The sequence below is a fragment of the Acartia tonsa genome, chromosome 9 (genome assembly GCF_053477335.1).
Source record: "Acartia tonsa isolate MP-2025a chromosome 9, ASM5347733v1, whole genome shotgun sequence".
Classification (NCBI taxonomy): Eukaryota; Metazoa; Arthropoda; class Copepoda; order Calanoida; family Acartiidae; genus Acartia; species Acartia tonsa.
In genome coordinates this window covers 1,924,290-1,944,774 of record NC_137268.1, presented here as the reverse complement: position 1 = coordinate 1,944,774, position 20,485 = coordinate 1,924,290, and the positions used below count along the sequence as shown (strand labels likewise).

General features: G+C 34.9%; 1 protein-coding gene across 2 annotated transcripts in view; it reads left to right on the top strand.

Moving 5' to 3' along the window:
• Positions 1 to 20,485, top strand: part of LOC145327994 (uncharacterized) — a 41,795-nt gene extending 21,310 nt beyond the window's left edge. For both annotated transcript variants that reach the window (XM_080171524.1, XM_080171525.1), the window contains exons 18-37: positions 6,668 to 6,729; positions 7,635 to 7,740; positions 8,116 to 8,211; positions 10,057 to 10,188; positions 10,764 to 10,847; positions 11,636 to 11,689; positions 11,906 to 11,996; positions 12,435 to 12,531; positions 12,915 to 13,012; positions 14,092 to 14,160; positions 14,763 to 14,914; positions 15,366 to 15,525; positions 15,948 to 16,013; positions 16,392 to 16,550; positions 16,954 to 17,098; positions 17,873 to 18,018; positions 18,816 to 18,881; positions 19,225 to 19,379; positions 19,781 to 19,969; positions 20,357 to 20,485. In XM_080171524.1, coding sequence (XP_080027650.1) covers positions 6,668 to 6,729; positions 7,635 to 7,740; positions 8,116 to 8,211; positions 10,057 to 10,188; positions 10,764 to 10,847; positions 11,636 to 11,689; positions 11,906 to 11,996; positions 12,435 to 12,531; positions 12,915 to 13,012; positions 14,092 to 14,160; positions 14,763 to 14,914; positions 15,366 to 15,525; positions 15,948 to 16,013; positions 16,392 to 16,550; positions 16,954 to 17,098; positions 17,873 to 18,018; positions 18,816 to 18,881; positions 19,225 to 19,379; positions 19,781 to 19,969; positions 20,357 to 20,401 — 2,172 coding nt within the window. In that variant the 3' untranslated portion in view covers positions 20,402 to 20,485. The remainder of the gene's footprint in view (positions 1 to 6,667; positions 6,730 to 7,634; positions 7,741 to 8,115; positions 8,212 to 10,056; positions 10,189 to 10,763; positions 10,848 to 11,635; positions 11,690 to 11,905; positions 11,997 to 12,434; positions 12,532 to 12,914; positions 13,013 to 14,091; positions 14,161 to 14,762; positions 14,915 to 15,365; positions 15,526 to 15,947; positions 16,014 to 16,391; positions 16,551 to 16,953; positions 17,099 to 17,872; positions 18,019 to 18,815; positions 18,882 to 19,224; positions 19,380 to 19,780; positions 19,970 to 20,356) is intronic.

Genomic DNA, 20,485 nt, shown 5'->3' with positions numbered 1-20,485 from the left:
AATAAGCTCAGAACTCATATTTTTAGTGTTTGGGGGGTTTTTGTGCTCCACAAACCCCAAGAAGGAAAGTGCCGAAATTCAATTTTCAAAGTTTTATGTGTACATCCAGTCATATAAGAGACTTTACAAAAAGAATTAGGTTGATAACTATAAAAACAACCCCACACGGCCCTCCCAAACTGCCTGGGGGGAAGTTTGTACAGTTATAGGAAATGAAATTCAGTGTAAAAGTTTGGGAGGGCCGTGTGGGGTTGTTTTTATAGTTATCAACCTAATTCTTTTTGTAAAGTCTCTTATATGACTGGATGTACACATAAAACTTTGAAAATTTAATTTCGGCACTTTCCTTCTTGGGGTTTGTGGAGCACAAAAACCCCCCAAACACTAAAAATATGAGTTCTGAGCTTATTTTTAAAGACATCAACCTGATTTTTTCAAATAATACTCTTAACATAACTGAATCAACGAACCATTACAGATTTCATTTTGGGACTTTCCTTCTTTGGGCTTGTGGAGCACAAAAACCCCCCAAACACTAAAAATATGAGTTCTGAGCTTATTTTTAAAGATATCAATCTGATTTTTTTAAAACAATACTTTTTTAACATAACCGAATCAACGAACCATTACAGATTTCATATTGGGACTTTCCTTCAGGGGCTTGTGGAGCAAAAGATCCCCCAAAAAAACTAAAAATATGAGTTCTAAGCTTATTTTAAAAAATATCAACCTGATTTTTTTAAATAATACTTTTTTAACATAACCTAATCAACGAACCATTATGTTAAAAAAGAATTATTCAAAAAAATCAGGTTGATATCTTTAAAAATAAGCTCAGAACTCATATTTTTAGTGTTTGGGGGGTTTTTGTGCTCCACAAGCCCCAAGAAGGAAAGTGCCGAAATTAAATTTTCAAAGTTTTATGTGTACATCCAGTCATATAAGAGACTTTACAAAAAGAATTAGGTTGATAACTATAAAAACAACCCCACACGGCCCTCCCAAACTTTTACACTGAATTTCATTTCCTATAACTGTACAAACTTCCCCCCAGGGAGTTTGGGAGGGCCGTGTGGGGTTGTTTTTATAGTTATCAACCTAATTCTTTTTGTAAAGTCTCTTATATGACTGGATGTACACATAAAACTTTGAAAATTGAATTTCGGCACTTTCCTTCTTGGGGTTTGTGGAGCACAAAAACCCCCCAAACACTAAAAATATGAGTTCTGAGCTTATTTTTAAAGATATCAACCTGATTTTTTAAAAATAATACTCTTAACATAACTGAATCAACAAACCATTACAGATTTCATTTTGGGACTTTCCTTCTTTGGGCTTGTGGAGCACAAAAACCCCCCAAACACTAAAAATATGAGTTCTGAGCTTATTTTTAAAGATATCAACCTGATTTTTTTTAAATAATACTTTTTAACATAACTGAATCAACGAACCATTACAGATTTCATTTTGGGACTTTCCTTCTTGGGGCTTGTGGAGCACAAAACCCCCCCCAAACACTAAAAATATGAGTTCTGAGCTTATTTTTAAAGATATCAACCTGATTTTTTTGAATAATTCTTTTTTAACATAACCGAATCAACGAACCATTACAGATTTCATTTTGGACTTTCCTTTTAGGGTTTAGTGGAGCAAAAGACTGGATGTACACATGAAACTTTGAAAATTGAATTTCGGCACTTTCCTTCTTGGGGCTTGTGGAGCACAAAAACCCCCCAAACATTAAAAAAATATGAGTTCTGAGCTTATTTTTAAAGATATCAACCTGATTTTTTTGAATAATTCTTTTTTAACATAATGGTTCGTTGATTAGGTTATGTTAAAAAAGTATTATTTCAAAAAATCAGGTTGATATATTTTAAAATAAGCTTAGAACTCATATTTTTAGTTTTTTGGGGGGATCTTTTGCTCCACAAGCCCCTGAAGGAAAGTCCCAATATGAAATCTGTAATGGTTCGTTGATTCGGTTATGTTAAAAAAGTATTGTTTTAAAAAAATCAGGTTGATATCTTTAAAAATAAGCTCAGAACTCATATTTTTAGTGTTTGGGGGGTTTTTGTGCTCCACAAGCCCAAAGAAGGAAAGTCCCAAAATGAAATCTGTAATGGTTCGTTGATTCAGTTATGTTAAGAGTATTATTTGAAAAAATCAGGTTGATGTCTTTAAAAATAAGCTCAGAACTCATATTTTTAGTGTTTGGGGGGTTTTTGTGCTCCACAAACCCCAAGAAGGAAAGTGCCGAAATTAAATTTTCAAAGTTTTATGTGTACATCCAGTCATATAAGAGACTTTACAAAAAGAATTAGGTTGATAACTATAAAAACAACCCCACACGGCCCTCCCAAACTTTTACACTGAATTTCATTTCCTATAACTGTACAAACTTCCCCCCAGGGAGTTTGGGAGGGCCGTGTGGGGTTGTTTTTATAGTTATCAACCTAATTCTTTTTGTAAAGTCTCTTATATGACTGGATGTACACATAAAACTTTGAAAATTGAATTTCGGCACTTTCCTTCTTGGGGTTTGTGGAGCACAAAAACCCCCCAAACACTAAAAATATGAGTTCTGAGCTTATTTTTAAAGATATCAACCTGATTTTTTAAAAATAATACTCTTAACATAACTGAATCAACAAACCATTACAGATTTCATTTTGGGACTTTCCTTCTTTGGGCTTGTGGAGCACAAAAACCCCCCAAACACTAAAAATATGAGTTCTGAGCTTATTTTTAAAGATATCAACCTGATTTTTTTTCAATAATACTTTTTAACATAACTGAATCAACGAACCATTACAGATTTCATTTTGGGACTTTCCTTCTTGGGGCTTGTGGAGCACAAAACCCCCCCCAAACACTAAAAATATGAGTTCTGAGCTTATTTTTAAAGATATCAACCTGATTTTTTTGAATAATTCTTTTTTAACATAACCGAATCAACGAACCATTACAGATTTCATTTTGGACTTTCCTTTTAGGGTTTAGTGGAGCAAAAGACTGGATGTACACATAAAACTTTGAAAATTGAATTTCGGCACTTTCCTTCTTGGGGCTTGTGGAGCACAAAAACCCCCCAAACATTAAAAAATATGAGTTCTGAGCTTATTTTTAAAGATATCAACCTGATTTTTTTGAATAATTCTTTTTTAACATAATGGTTCGTTGATTAGGTTATGTTAAAAAAGTATTATTTAAAAAAATCAGGTTGATATATTTTAAAATAAGCTTAGAACTCATATTTTTAGTTTTTTGGGGGGATCTTTTGCTCCACAAGCCCCTGAAGGAAAGTCCCAATATGAAATCTGTAATGGTTCGTTGATTCGGTTATGTTAAAAAAGTATTGTTTTAAAAAAATCAGGTTGATATCTTTAAAAATAAGCTCAGAACTCATATTTTTAGTGTTTGGGGGGTTTTTGTGCTCCACAAGCCCAAAGAAGGAAAGTCCCAAAATGAAATCTGTAATGGTTCGTTGATTCAGTTATGTTAAGAGTATTATTTGAAAAAATCAGGTTGATGTCTTTAAAAATAAGCTCAGAACTCATATTTTTAGTGTTTGGGGGGTTTTTGTGCTCCACAAACCCCAAGAAGGAAAGTGCTGAAATTAAATTTTCAAAGTTTTATGTGTACATCCAGTCATATAAGAGACTTTACAAAAAGAATTAGGTTGATAACTATAAAAACAACCCCACACGGCCCTCCCAAACTTTTACACTGAATTTCATTTCCTATAACTGTACAAACTTCCCCCCAGGGAGTTTGGGAGGGCCGTGTGGGGTTGTTTTTATAGTTATCAACCTAATTCTTTTTGTAAAGTCTCTTATATGACTGGATGTACACATAAAACTTTGAAAATTTAATTTCGGCACTTTCCTTCTTGGGGTTTGTGGAGCACAAAAACCCCCCAAACACTAAAAATATGAGTTCTGGGCTTATTTTTAAAGATATCAACCTGATTTTTCAAAAATAATACTCTTAACATAACTGAATCAACGAACCATTACAGATTTGAATTTCGGCACTTTCCTTCTTGGGGCTTGTGGAGCACAAAAACCCCCCAAACACTAAAAATATGAGTTCTGAGCTTATTTTTAAAGATATCAACCTGATTTTTTTGAATAATTCTTTTTTAACATAACCGAATCAACGAACCATTACAGATTTCATTTTGGGACTTTCATTCTTGTGATTTGTGGAGCAAAAGACCCCCAAAAACACTAACAGTATGAGTTCTTGTCTTATTTTTAAATATATCAACCTGATTTTAAAAAAATAATACTTTTTGGGGGTCTTTTGCCCCACTAGCTTCTAGAAGGATAGTCCCTAAATGAAATCTGTAAAAGTTACCTAGTTTGGTTATGTTAAAAAAGTGATCTTAAAAAAAATCAGGTCAGAACTAATAATTTTAGTGTTTTGTGGTTCTTTTGCTCCAGAAGCCCCTAGAAGGAAAGTCCCATTTTTAGTGTTTTTGGGGTCTTTTGCTCCAGTAGACCCTAGAAGGAAAGTCCGAAAATGAAATCTGTAATGGTTTCTTAGTTTGGTTATGTTAAAGAAGTATTATTTAAAAAAATCAGGTTGATGTCTTTAAAAATAGGCTCAGAACTATTTTTAGTGTTTTGTGGTTCTTTTGCTCCAAAAGCCCCTAGAAGGAAAGTCCCAAAATGAAATCTGTAATGGTTCTCTAGTTTGGTTATGTTCAAAAAGATTCCTTAAAAAAATCAGGTTGATATCTTTAAAAATAAGCTCAGAACTCATATTTTTAGTGTTTTTGGGGGTCTTTTGCTTCACAAGCCCTTAGAAGGAAAGTCCTAAAATTAAATCTGTAATGGTTCCCTAGTTCGGTTATGTTAAAAAAGTTTCCATAAAAAAAATCAGGTTGATATCTTTAAAAATAAGCTCAGAACTCATATTTTTAGTGTTTGGGGGGTTTTTGTGCTCCACAAGCCCTAAGAAGGAAAGTCCCAAAATGAAATCTGTAATGGTTTGTTGATTCAGTTATGTTAAAAAAGTATTATTTAAAAAAAATCAGGTTGATATCTTTAAAAATAAGCTCAGAACGCATATTTTTAGTGTTTGGGGGGTTTTTGTGCTCCACAAGCCCCAAGAAGGAAAGTCCCAAAATGAAATCTGTAATGGATCGTTGATTCAGTTATGTTAAAAAAGTATTATTTAAAAAAATCAGGTTGATATCTTTAAAAATAAGCTCAGAACTCATATTTTTAGTGTTTGGGGGGTTTTTGTGCTCCACAAGCCCCAAGAAGGAAAGTGCCGAAATTCAATTTTCAAAGTTTTATGTGTACATCCAGTCATATAAGAGAGCCTACAAAAAGAATTAGGTTGATAACTATAAAAACAAGCCCACACGGCCCTCCCAAACTTTTATACTGAATTTCATTTCCTATAACTGTACAAACTTCCCCCCCCCCCCCCTTAGTGACACAATCAAAAAGATTTCATCCAATTATCTCTAAAACTAAGAGAGTAATAAAATATATATAATAAAAAATTTCTTTTTTGGTGGCGGCGGAAAACGGCGGCGGACGGCGGTCCCACCGCCGTTTTTTTTAAAGATACCAAAACTTGGGGTAATTAGTGACACAATCAAAAAGATTTCATCCAATTATCTTTAAAACTAAGAGAGTAGCATACTGTATTTAAGATATACCTTTATAAACAAGAATTTGAAAAAAATAACCAAGTCCCCCCGCAGGGTTGGTTGTCCCGCCGCCGTTTTTTTTAAAGATACCAATAGTTGGGGTAATTAGTGACCCAGCCCAAAAGATTTCATCCAATTATCTCTAAAACTAAAAGAGTAGCATACTGTATTTAAGATATACCTTCATAAACGAGAATTTGAAAAAAATGACTAAGTCCCCCCGCAGGGTTGCTTGTTAGGGGAAAAATTTTTGAAAAAATAACATGGTCTCAAATGATTCCAAATTGCCTAATTCGGCGAGAAATGCAATAAAAAAAATTTTACCCCCCCCCAAAAAAAAAAATTTTTTGGGGGGGGGTGGGGGGTCGACGATAATTTTAAAAGTTACTTTGGCCCCATAGAAGCTTAAATCCAAAATTAGCTCCCTCTAGCTCTAAGGGTTCTTGAGTAAACCCCCCCCCCCTGCCCAAATGGTCCTTAAGCACATCCTCCTTTCAGAACACAAACTAACACTCACTAGGTATACTTATACTTCTAAATAAGTAGATGTGGCAATTTAGTATTCTTTTATTGATAGGTATATTATTCATTTTCTTGCATAATATCTTGTGTTCAGGAATGTACATATCCGTACATGAATCAATTTGTAATCCACATAATAAAGAACAGGATGTCTGTCTATCTGTTTGTCTGTTTATGTGTGTGTCTGTCTTCTGTACCGAATGATCTCACTAACCGCTGAACCGATATATTTCTCATTTACAGTGTAGCTTTTCATAGGTACTGGAAAGATTTATGAATATTTTGTGGGAGGGTACCACCACCCTCCCAAGATAAATCGCCAAGAATAAAAAAAAATTGATATTTTATGTTAAACAGCCGATCTTAACATAGTCTAAAAAGAAAACATTTTATGTGCCCTTAGAGGCATAGCAAAATAATTTTGAATAGGTAGTTTAAATATATTATCTATATTCAACTCTTGTTTATTTTCAGGCAACCTTTACAAGACAACACAGTTTAAATTACCACCTCATGACACACAATAATCAAACAAGGTATACTTTTTTCCAGTATTGCTTTGAAACCGCTGGATTAGAACCAGTTCTTAGCCATACTGAAAAATCATGCACAGAATCGTATTACAGACAATTTTCCAGGAATATTAAGATAAAAATCGTAAAATTATAACCATTTTTTTTAGACCGAGCCGATTGACCCTCGGAACTAACAAATCTTTATTTCAATATCCATGGAAAGCTGTCTACAATACAATTAGATAATTTTTTTCCTAGTATGGCACTCAATCCGATTTATTTATGTTGTTAAAAAAAACCAGTTGTTAACCGCAATGAAAATTTCGTGGCAACACACCTTAAGGGGCGATTCGTCGTATTTTTAAAATGGCTTTTTATATGTTATTTTAGGTTAGGTTAGGTTATATTTGGTTAGGTGATTGCCCGGGTTAGGCAGTTGGCCCCGCAGGACTAGAAATATGATAAAAGCTACTGTGAAAATACGAAGAATCGCCCCTTAAGGTGCGTTGCCACAAAAGGGACTATACCCGAAAATTTTTATTAGTCTAGTTTTAAAGAAATGGTCCCAAAAAGTTAAATATAAATCATATGGATAATACAATGAACGATAAATTGATATTGTAATGTACATTGTACATACCCAATGATGATAAATAAAATAAGTTATTGTTGAAAAGTTTAGTCACTACTAATAAGAGTATGTGTTTCATAAACAATTTTAAGTACAAGGGAGGGAGGGGGGGTATTTGGCTCGTTTATTACACTAGTCCCCAAAGTTTTATAATAACGTTTTCTTATTCGTAGGCTTTTATGTAGTTGTGTGTTTTGTGGTAATTTCGTGTATCATCATTGAAGATGTATATCAATTTTTTGGTCGTTTTGTCTTATCCCTTTAGATCCCTGGTTCAAATATGCAATAATTGTAGGTTCACCTGCCCGACATGTAACAGAAAATTTCGTCACCCCACCCACTACAAGGAACATGTTAAGAAACACGGCGAAACTGTTCAGTTTGCTTGCACCATGTGTGAGGTAAGTTTTGTTTTCCAGTATGGCCTCGAAACCGATTAATATCCGATGGATTAGAACCGGTTCTCATCCATACTGAAAAATCATGTACAGCATCGTATTAAATACAAATTTCCACGAATAATAAAATAAAAATCATAAAGTTAATACCACTTTTGTTAGTCCGGGCCATCGGCCCCTCGAAGCTAACAAAACTGGTTTTATCACTTTTAATTTTTCATTTTAATATCCGTGAAAATCTGTACATAATACGATGCTATAAACAACTAATATGCCTTTTAAAATATAGCTTTTACCTGTTTACCTACCAATAAAATTTGAGTTAGACCCAGTTTTAAAAGATGAGATGGACCGACCAATAAAATTTATGATTTTCAGGTGAGCCTGTCCACCCAAGTCCAGTATAGGAAACATCTGAAGACAAAGCATAACAAGACGCTCGACATTTATGGAAATATTATTGACTTTGCACAGGTATGTTCTTGTTAAAAGCGAATTATAATTCTATAATTAGGGTCGGTCCGTCCGAGAAAGATAGCTTTTTCGTTAATTTAGGCATGTTAGAATTGTCCTATCGATTTCAAACTTTGCATGGTGATTCCTTTAGAAGTTAGGTACGATTCAGAAAGCGTAGCAACTCTATAATCATTTCCAGTTTTTCTTTACGTCCATAAACATTATCCTGTATCAAGCAGTTTTTCAACAAATTTACTTACAATTTTGCTTCGACTCTCAGGTATACATTTATATTTTGATTATTCAGTTCTGACACTATACAAGTGTTAATCTCCATTTGTCCTACCGTTTCAGTGCTTCGCTTTTATGGATGTTGTCATCCTTGTTTTTTACCATTTAATTGCATCCCCTTTTGTCTGAAAGTGCTTATGTACTATAGACTGTTAATACATCAATTTATCCTGTTTGTCTGTCTGTCTGTACCGAAGAACCTCGCTAACCGCAGAACCGATCGGGTTTTCCTTAACAGGGTATCTTCTCAAAGGTCCCGGGAAGGTTTATAACTATTTTATTTTCAAGGAAGGGTACCACCACCCTCCCAAGAGAAATAAAAATTTTTAAAAATATTTGAGAGACTTGAACGAAACATAAAGAGATATCGTAGAATTTGAAAGCAATATGAGGTATCGTAGAGGCTTGGACAAAAAAAAACATTGAAAGTGCCACTAGAGGCCTCTAGGGGCGTAGCCGCAAGTAGACTGTTAAAGTTAGATATCTTTAATACATCATATATGATAATATACAAATAAAGAAACAAGCACCATCCTGATATACAGGTTTTTTGAGTATCTTATTTTCCAAAAGGTAGGCTTTTTGTAATTTTGGAAAATATTCATTTACAGTATGGCTTCGAAACCGAATAATGTCCAATGGATTAGAACCGGTTTTAAGCCATTCTGAAAAATCATGTATAGCCTCGTATTACAAACAGTTTTCCATTAATGTTAAAATTAAAAGGATAAAATTAATAGTTGTAATATAATAATATTAATATCCGTGGAAAGCTGTCTATAATACTATGCGATAAATAACTAACATAATATCCATTTATTGTTATCTTGACTTTCTCGAGGCCTTTGATATTCAGTTGATGTCAGTTTATGATAACGATTTCTTATTCGTTGCCTTAAAAAACTTAGGGACTTTTATTGAACTTTGATTGGTTGGATTATTAAGTTGAGTGTCCAAACGTTTCAACAACTTATTGTAATCTACAGATGGAATAATTTTGTGTATCATTATTAGGGATATAAATCAATCTATCGGTCATTGTCTTATCCCTTTAGAATTTTATATCCATGGCCTGGGAAATTACTGCCAAGCACTAGAAATGCCCAAAATTTTGAGGCCTCTAGTGGCACTTTGAATGTTTTTTTTTTGTTCAAGTCCCTACGATACATCTTAATGCTTTCAAATTCTACGATACCTCTTTATGTTTCGTTCAAGTCTCTCAAATATTTAATTTTTTTTTTATTTTTAAAAATTTCTCTTGGGAGGGTGGTAGTACCCTCCTCCAAATTAGTTATAAACGTTTCCGGGACCTATGAGAAGCTACCCTGTGAAGGAGAACCACATCGGTTCAGCGGTTAGTGAGATCCTTCGGTACAGACAGACAAACAGACAGACAAACAGACAGACAAACAGACAGACAAACAGACAGACAAACAGACAGACAAACAGACAGACAAACAGACAGACAAAAAAACAGACAGACAAACAGTCAGACAAACAGACAGACAAACATCCTGATACTTTAATATAAGGATTCATTGTCTTATCCCTTAAGATCATTGTTTTATTTAGCCTGACCCCAAAGAGAAGCAGGCTAGGAAGAGGAAGCGGGAACCAAAGAAAAAGATCAAGGAGGAGGAAGTGATCCAACACGTGGATACTATTGAGGAGGTTTTCATCTCAAACCCGGAAATGTTTGAAGAGGTGGGTTCTTTCAATGGATTTATTATTAATTGGATCTTTCACCAGATTATCATATACTCTAATACAACGCTCCCCCCATCCACCTCCTTCACCCTTCCCCCCCTGGATGAAGGAACTGACCAGAACTGAACAACCTAAATTGACGACACTTTTTCCCTTGTCATAAAATCCACGTATATTCTATATCCATAGTTCTTTTTTTTATAAGTTGCGAAGCTTCTCTATAAATATGGCAGGTCAGAACGTCCGATAGCTAGGTTCTATAGATAGATAGGAGTCTAAAATAAGGACACCTCCCATACACTGTAGAATTTACGTGGACAGGGAATAAATTGTCGTATTTTATTCAGTTCTTTCATCAAGTAGAAGGGGAGGGGATAGGAAGGGGAAGATGGTTATTTTAGCTCGCTGCGTATTTCACTTTATTAGTTAACATGAAAATCTGTTGTTAGATCTAAGTAATAATAAGTCCATTTGCAAAAAGCACCGGTTAAATATATATATATTTTATCTTGGTTAATCTAGAAACTAGCAATAAACCTGCCCAGAACCATTATATGTAATCTCTTGTCTAGGTACAAATGATAAATACAAGCTCTGGCCTTGTTTTACACCAAACTGGAGAAATTTTTGCAAGTGAAAACGGACATTTTTATCAGGTAAACTTTTAGCAGACAATTATGAAATTCACTTTAAGTCAACGGTCATTCATTTTTGATTCAAGTTTTAAATAGAAAAAATGTAGGTAAATTTTTTTGTGGGGGAGGTGTATTTTTTTTCTTGGGGCGACTTCTCTTGAGACGGTGGTGATACCCTCCCCTAAAATAGTTATAAATCTACCTAGGACCTATGAAAATTTTCATTGTAAAGGAGAACCATATAGATTCAGCGGTTAGCGAGATCCTTCGGTACATACACACACACACACACACACACACACACACACACAACCTGTTACCTAATTATTATGTAGTTAATGATTTCTTTTTGTCTGAAGCCTAAGATTTCCATATCTATTGGGTTATCCATTTTAGAGAAGCTTTAGGGGTGGTTTTGGACTATTTTGTTTAAAAATTTTGTCTTCAAGTTGGTTTTATGCAATTCATTTATTTATCCCATTCTCTTCCTTTGAATACAGATTCTCCTAGATAATAGACTTTAAAGGGTGGGGATTACAGTGGAGTTTACCCCTCAAACTTTGAAACCCCCTAAAAAATTTTAAAAATACTTTAGATTATCCCCCCTAAAAGCTTTTAAATCCATCATCCCCCCCCATAAAATAAAATAGAAAGCTTGTATATCCCTTCCCTTGATGCTTGGGGCGCAGTCGACAGTCTTTAGACAAATTAATAGGGTTGGGCCGGATAATTTTTGGCATTAGAAATCAGCCGGATAACCGGCCCAACCCTACAAATTAATACTGGTTGATATATATGAATATTTTAAGGTTGCCACGGATAGAACCGTTAAAACAGAACGTAGAAGTCCAGTTCTTTTGCAGGTTAACAAAATTTTATTCTTAGAATAAGATATTTTATCTCAAAACAAAGATAATGAAATTAATATAAGTTTTGTTATTTCGGGCCTTCGGGGACTCGGACTAATTAAACTAGTTTTAATACTATAATTGTTCATTTTAATATCCGCAGAAAGCTGTCAGTGTTTATGTTTATAATACGATGCGATAAACACCTATTTTTAACATTTTTTTGTTTAGGAGAATCAAAACCGAAGTTCTGTAATAATCCAGGAAAGCCACGGGGACAATGGAAGCCCCATGATCTTTGTTGTTGAAAATACCAAAAAAGGTAAATATTTCTTTATAATACAACCATAGACCAAAGAAAAAATAGAATTTATTACCTAAAGAATATCAGTAATACAAACATATATATACAAATTGTGTTAACACTATAGAACAATTTTTCCAGTATTCCTTCGAAACCGATTCATATCCGCTGGATTATAACCCGTCATACTAAAAAATCATGTAAAGCATTGTATTACAGACACTTCACAAATACCTATTAAAATAAAAAATAATAAAATTAACACCAGTTTTTAGCCCAGGCCTTTCATTTTAATTTCCACGGAATGCCGACTGAAAAGAATAACTCAATAGCGTCGATACAGCCATTTCCTACATTTGTTGCCTTAGACAAAACTATTTCACTTCCTAGAAATAATATTCTTCGAGTAAGAATGATTCATAGAAAGTTTTCCTGAAAATATTTTTATTTTATAAGATGAAGATGTAAAGAAGAAAGACATGTCAACCCTGACCTCCCAGTCTGTTCAAACTCAAACCATTTCGTACAAATCACCTGGCAGCGGTCAAACCAGGTCAGTGTCTAGCATCCAGGATTACAGGGATTCTGATATAGAGTATACGTGAATATTATGAGATGGGGAAAAATTGTGGTCAGTTTAAGACAGGTTGCTAACATGTACATTGTACATCATTTATTGGTCACAGTTCGTCATCCACTAGGAGAGGAAGGGATTGTGTAGAGGAAGTTTAAATAAAAACTGAAATAGGTACTTTGGAAAAACTGGTTTTTAATGCAGAATTTGTTGAAAATCGCCAAATATTTTTTTCTCATACAAAATGCCCCACATCAATGAAGAAATTAAGATATAGATTATTAATTTCTGTCAATGGCAAGTGGGTTAAATTAAGCAATACTTTTAACTTATTAAAAAAAACACCCTGTATTTATCCGCAGGTCAATCCATTTCCCGCAGCCTGGAAGTGGGGAGGTAGTTAATAGTACAAAGAAGAGGGGTGGTGATACGATACCTACTACCAATGGTGAAATTAAAGGTGAGCAAATCCGTATAATAAAGTAATAGGATGTCTGTCTGTCTGTTTGTATAGAAGAATCTCGTTAACCGCTAAACCATTATGGTTCTACTTTACAGTTAAGCTTCTCATAGCTAGGTTTAGGAAAGGTTTATAACTATTTATGGGGAGGGTACCATTTCTGTTTAAGGACATAATGACGTTTTTAGGACTTTATTATAGAGATGCTTCGCTCAATATATTGTACCTTATTGTATAGGAATCAGTAATCCGATGATTTTATCACATTAAAAATTGTTGTTAAACAAGGATGACAACATCCATAAAAGCGAAGCACTAAAACGGTAGGACAAACGGACATTAACACTTGTATAGTGTCAGAACTGAATAATCATAATATAAATGTATAAGGGTCAAAGCAAAATTGTAAGTAAATTTGTTGGAAAAAACTGCTTGATTCAGGAGAATGTTTATGGACATACTTACATTTCTAGGACTTTGCATAGAGTTGCTTCGCTTATTACATTATACTTTGTTGTCCCAGAAATCAATATACCAAAAATCAGATCAATCAGCTGATTAGTTCACATAAAAAATTTTTGTTAAAAAAAGTAAAAAAAATCAACATGTTTAAAATGGACGTACGGACATTTTGGTAATGATTATAGAGTTGCTTTACTTTCTAAATCGTACCTAACTACTAAAGGAATCACCATGCAAAATTTGAAATCGATAGGACAATTTTAACATGCCTAAATTAATGAAAAAAGCTATCCGTTACGGACGGACGGACGTACGGACGGACCGGCCCTAATTATAGAAATCTTAGGTTTTAAAAAGTAAAAAATCAACATGTTAAAAATGGATGTATGGACATTCTGGTAACAATGATAGAGTTGCTACGTTTTCTAAATCGTACCCAACTACTACAGGAATCAGCATGCAAAGGATAGGACATGTCTAAATAAACGAAAAAAGCTATCCGTCACGGACGTACGGATGGACCGACCCTAATTATAGAAAAGCTTCGCTTTTAATACATGAACTGTTCCCCCCCCCCCCCCTCCCCCAAATAAAACAAGTACAATATTTATGTGTAGGTGCGACAGTATTGTATCCTCGTATGCAGCAAGTGATTGTATCCAATACAAGTATCAACAAATCCCCAGGTAAGCAACAATTTTTTGTAGGGACGAGGTCCTATTACACTTAAATTTTTATCAAAGGACCCTCAGGCTATCCTACTACATAAAGTATAAAGTTTGTAGTGAAGGATCTCGCCAACCGCTGAACAGATATGGTTTTCCTTTACAGTAAAGCTTCTTATAGGTCCAGGGAAGAGTTTTAATTAATTTTTATGGAGCATAGCTGTACCCTCCCAATAAAAAATGCCCCCCCCCCAAAAAAAAAAAGACTCTCAAATTCAAAAATATAAGAGGAACTTATCCCCCTCTCACCTTAAGTGCCCCCTAGAGTCTTCTAGGGGGCGTAGCAGCAAGTGTCATTAGAAGTATTTCCTAGTTTGAATAACCCCCACCCCCCCCCCCAAAAAAAAAGAACAGACAACCAATCGAACTTTGTCAATGCATGAAAATGAGTTGCACCTTTTGATTGGCCAAGACATTCCTCCTTTGTAGAATTACATATCAATTTTAATAACAAGCAAAAAACTTTCATGGTTTTTAATATTGATTTTGTGATTTTTAAAGTGTTCTTTATAATTGAATTATAAGATCAAAACAAAAAAAATCACCCTCCTCTTTTTATCTAGGTGGCATGAACGGTCTGACCGGCACCAAAACTGTCCTGGCAGGATCTGACTGGCCATTGGGACCTGGACAGATCCAGATGTCTCCAGCCAGGTCTCCAGGAGGACAAGCTCAAGCAACATCCAGAGGAGGAAATCAAAACATAAAAAATAAGGTAAAAACTAATTTTATGTTAAATAAGCGGACGCACCCCTAGCATCTAGAGACTCTGTATTCAAAGGGGTAATATAGGTGTAGAAAAATAGACTAAAACCATCCCGGGACCTATGTGAAGCTTCCTAAAGGGGAGAACCCAATCAGTTCTGTATTTATAGGAATCTTAAGCTTCAGACAAAAACCTATTACTTTATATAATTAGAATGACGCCATTTCTTTTTGGAGGGTGGTATTGGTACCCTCCCCAAAAAATAGTTATAAACCTTTCCAGGATCCATGAAAAGTTACACAGTATGGAGAACCATATTGGTTCAGCGGTTAGCAAAATCCTTCGGGATAGACACACTGGCAGACACAGATCCTGTTACTTTTGATTGAGGATTTTCAAGATTAATTTATCTACTATTATCTCTGACAATGACACTCACTAAAACATTTTTTTGTTCCAGGCAAATCAAGAAACTATGAGTAACCTTCCTTATCAACCCACCGCAGTTATTGCAACCAAATCGCAGCCGCCTTCTTTTGTTGTCAGCAACGACCATCAGCAGCAACAACAAAAGCTGGCAGCAGTTAAACAGGATCCCAGTGGCAGCCAGAATAACACAGGTAAAAAAATATTTTGTTCATACTTAAAACTGTGTCAAACAGAACTCAAAAATGAAAAAGAATGACTTACTGAATTATATAACCCTAAGCTTATTATGCTGTTTTATAACACGCGTGACATTAGGAACAATATCTGCTGGATTAGAACTGGTTCTCAGCCGTACTGAACAATCATGTATAGTATCACATGTACGTGGAAAATTGCATTACAGACAATTTTCCACGAATATTAAAATAAGAAGCATAAAATTAATGCCGGTTTTGTATGCACGAGACTTCGGCACCTTTTGTAAGCTGTCTATAACACAATGCGATAAATATTTATTAGCGTCTTTAATTATGACGTAGACTAGACTCGAACCTATTACCTTCCAACTACAAGGCAATCGCGGATAATTATTAAAATAACTTATTTTTTAAAGGAATGATTGAGAGCAAGACTGATGTTGGGACTGGAACAAATATAATTCTTGATGGTATCACACAAGGTAACATTATTTTTTTTGTTTCGAAGGAATAGGAGGGAAGTCGAACCCCAAACCCCACTTACAATTTAATTTTTTTAAAAGCGGCACTTTAAAATACTGTTTGTATTTTTTTTGGCGATTTCTCTTCAGAGAGTGATGGTACCTTCCTCCCCCCCCCCCCATTTTTTTTTAACTCTTCCCAGGGCCTGTGAGAAGCTACATTGTAAAGGAGAACCATGTCGGTTCAGCGGTTAGCGTGGTACACACAGACACACAAGATCCTTTTACTTTTTTTTATAAGGATATTACCTAATAGCTGTAACATTTTGGATAAGAATTAATTTACATAGGTTTTTTGTCCTTAAAACTTTTGAATTAAACTATATGACTTTTTTCTAGCTACCGGTGACAATATTATTGCTACATCCAATGGGATGGTTGTTCATCAATCCACAGCAGCAGCTGCAGCCGCTGTTAACCAAGCCACGGCCACAGCTGTTCATCATAACGTGCACCTCTCCTCAAGAACTGATAATGTACTCAAAGGGTTTACAAAAGGTTAGCAGATGTTTTAGCTAGGGGGGGGGGGGGGGGGGGAGTAATCCTTGCATTTAATTTTTGTTTAGAATTTTTTAAAAAGTTCTGGTTTGGGGCTTTTTACTTAAACCTATTTTTAGACCTTTAATACTCCCCTCCTCCAATATTTTTTATTTTTGGAAAGACTCATTTTAATCCAATTTTTTCAAGGAGGGGAAGGGGGATTTTAACCATAAAGGACCCTATACCTGATCTACTTAACCTAACCTAAATAACATAAAATTAAAATCAAAATATGTTTTATCAAAAAGATTTTTTGTGGTCAAAATGCAATTTTGGGGAAATAGCCTTGGTTTCTTGTCCATCCAGTAACTAGCCGTTCTAGATATCTTAAGTAGCAAACAACTGTAATTTATTTCCCTAGGACCCATGTCAATGAGTTTTGTAACTTTACCAGTGAACTCAGTTGAGAGTGACCCGAGCAAAGCTTCCCTGCAAAATAATTCTGTTGCTGGTGGCTCTCTAACTAACAAATTATCTGCCAATGTGAATACTGACAACAATGCAAGGTAGGAATCTGGATTTAAACCGGTTCTCAGCTATCCTGAAAAAACATGTATAGCATCGAAGTACTGACAATTTTCACGAATATTAAAATAAAAGACATAAAATAATGCCTACCAGTTTTTTAAAATCTTTATAATAACGATAATATAATACGATTCGATAAATAACTATTATAAATATGTAAAAAAAAAGTGACACTATCAAACGCTTTATATAGGTCTGAAGAACAAACATCGACGTATGTCGTATATTCTTTAATAAAATGAATTATAGAAAGTAGCTTAAAACCTGATTTGAACCGAAGTAAAGCATGGTTTCGAAAAAAAGTTTATAGTTTGTATGGTCCCAAGAACAGATCTATAGTATAGATGTATATACAGACAACTACCTCCCTTCATTTTTGTCTGCTCTTAAATTATTTTCTGCTACTTGGCTGTGTTAATATAAGCGACACCATTGGTTGATTGTCAATGACCCAATAGGAAGGTTGCACAAGGTGGTTGCGATGTGGACATACAGTTATTTAATCCTTTCTCCCTCTAGTGTTTTACTCTAATGTCCCAAGGATTGCCAAAGAATGATTTTAAAAAGTTTTTTCGCCTGTGTTTTTGAAATGCTTTATAAATTTTAGTAACTAAGTCTATAAAAACTTCTGATAGTTCTATGGGTAGGGATGTTAAGGGGCAGTAAAGTTTTATTTCTATTCAAAACGCAAAAGTTTCCATAAAAACTAATCTTATTTGGGAAAATAAAAATGTGTTTTTTTTTCTCTCCAGGGATAGCTCCCTACAGACGAACATGCAACAGGGTGCGGCGTCTATGAAATCTGCGTATCCTGCTGTGGTAGCTCTGCCTGTACATCATGGAACTGGTTCTGTACTGCCCACCACCATCCTTAATGAATTATCCGCACCCCCTCCAGGTAAAATATTTGTTCTGTACTGCCCACCACCATCCTTAATGAATTATCTGCACCCCCTCCAGGTATAATATTTGTTCTGTACTGCCCACCACCATCCTTAATGAATTATCCGCACCCCCTCCATGTATAATATTTGTTCTGTACTGCCCACCACCATCCTTAATTAATTATCCGCACCCCCTCCAGGTATAATATTTGTTCTGTACTTCCCACCACCATCCTTAATTAATTATCTGCACCCCCTCCAGGTATAATATTTGTTCTGTACTGCCCACCACCATCCTTAATGAATTATCTGCACCCCCTCCAGGTATAATATTTGTTCTGTACGTACTGCCCACCACCATTCTTAATGAATTATCCGCACCCCCTCCAGGTATAATATTTGTTCAGAAATGATTTAGTGCTCCCCCACCCCCCCACACTTATGTTTAAAATAAATTGAAAATAATGTTGTGGGGAGGCGTTATTTTTATGCCTCATGTACCTGCGAAAACCCGATTTAGCCTAACATAATCTAAAGAGAAACTATTACACAAACTACTAAAAGCCTTTTCTCTCCCCCTTATTTTCATTTTTTTTAAACAAGAGGTTGGAATTCTGTGCTTTACGAAGCACTCTGCGGGAAACTGTTGCGGTCCATTAAGATTTTATTAAACTTATACCAGTGAAAAAAGTATAATAAACGAGGTGCTTTTTTAGTCATACTTAAAATGTGTTAGGTGAAAATTTGCAATTCTTAAATCTAAATTACCTAGTCAAAATGGAATTCTTATTCTAAACTTTTTTATTTTCAGGTACCTCAAATATTCTGAATGAAATATCTGGATCCTTTTCTGGTGACCATAGCAAAGTAGCTACAGGTATACAATAAATGATTCATTTGTGTTTCCCCTCAAAGTGCATTTTAAGTATGGAACACGTTCCCTTTTTCAATTGAAATGAATTGAAAATAATAAGAAGGGGGAGTTTTTTGTTTGTTTGTATTAGGTTAGGTTATTGTAGGTACTAGGTAACCATTTAGGGTCAGGGCTCCCCGAATTTATTTATTTTCAATTAGAATAAGGGGAGGATCTAGTGTTCTCCAGGAAATTTAAAGGAAAGCATCAATTAATTCTAAAACTAACTATTGGTGGTATGCTAATTTTGACAAAATTACTCACAATATTAAGAAATATTCAAAGACCTTATTTATTTTAATTTTAGAGAAGAAAGAGATGAAGGCTGGGGAAGATGGGAGTAGCTCCCCCTCTGTTTCCATACTGGAGAGGGCTCTTACAGAAGTATTTCCTGGCACAGAGGTTGGTGGCCACCAGGATCTTGGCACGGATGGTGGCCACCAGGATCACAAATCTAGTCAGGTAGACATTTATTGATTGCATAACCTTTGTTAAAAAGTTCTACCTAGCTTCTTACCAGAAGGGTTAATTTTGTGTATCATCATTTGGGTATGGACATCAATTTATCGGCCATTGTCTTATCCCTTTAGATCCTTGGTAAATCCATCGTTTGACTTAACTGTAATAATTATGAGATCTTAAACCTAGTATAATGAATATAGAATAAATGTGGATATTATGACAGGGAAATTTTTTTGTCTTGTTATTTTGGCCTACTAAATTTATTGGCCAGTTCGTTCATCCAATAGGAGAGGAGGGGAGTGTGTTAAAGGGGTGGATTCGTTAGCCAGCTGCAAGTTTAACTTTATTAGAGTACATGATAATCTGGTGTAGGATCCAAGTAATAATAAATCCATTCTTAGGATCTGAACGAGGTTGCAACAGACAGCCAGCTGATTGAGCAATCAGCTGGAACTTCTGGTGAGGTTCAGGTACAACAGTCAGGACAGCCTGGCCAGGGACAGGTACAGGCTGGTCAGACGGCAAATTTCGGCTATCCTGGCAACTATCTGTTCCCAAGCAACATAGAGGCAACTATGGAGAAAGTTCAGGTGAGAATTTTCAGTTGAAATTTAAAAATGATTACAGAAAACAATTTTGTTATTATAACAGACATTTTAAAAAGATGTTCATGATGATTTTTTAAAAGCGAAGCCCTTTTATTAATAGGAGAACGATTTTCACTTTTTTTTAATTTCAATTTCAAAAAAAAAGGGGAAAAAATGATGGGGAGGGTGTTTCTTTTTTTGTGAGAGATTTCTCTTAGGGGGATGTACGTACCCTCTCATAAACACAACCTAGAACCTTCACTGTAAAGAGCAGCCATATTGATTCAGTGGTTAGCAACATTTCGAGCGTAAAGCAGATATTATTTTGTGTATCTTTGACTTAAGCAAGGCATTTGACAGTTTCCTTTATTGATTATTAATTGAATTTAGGTTGCTACAGACGCCATACGAGATATAATTGGCCTCAGCAGTTAAAATCTATCAAACAAAACAACTTGAATTTTAATTTAAATGATCTGCTATATATGAATATACTTAATTCTTTATATCTGTATCCTT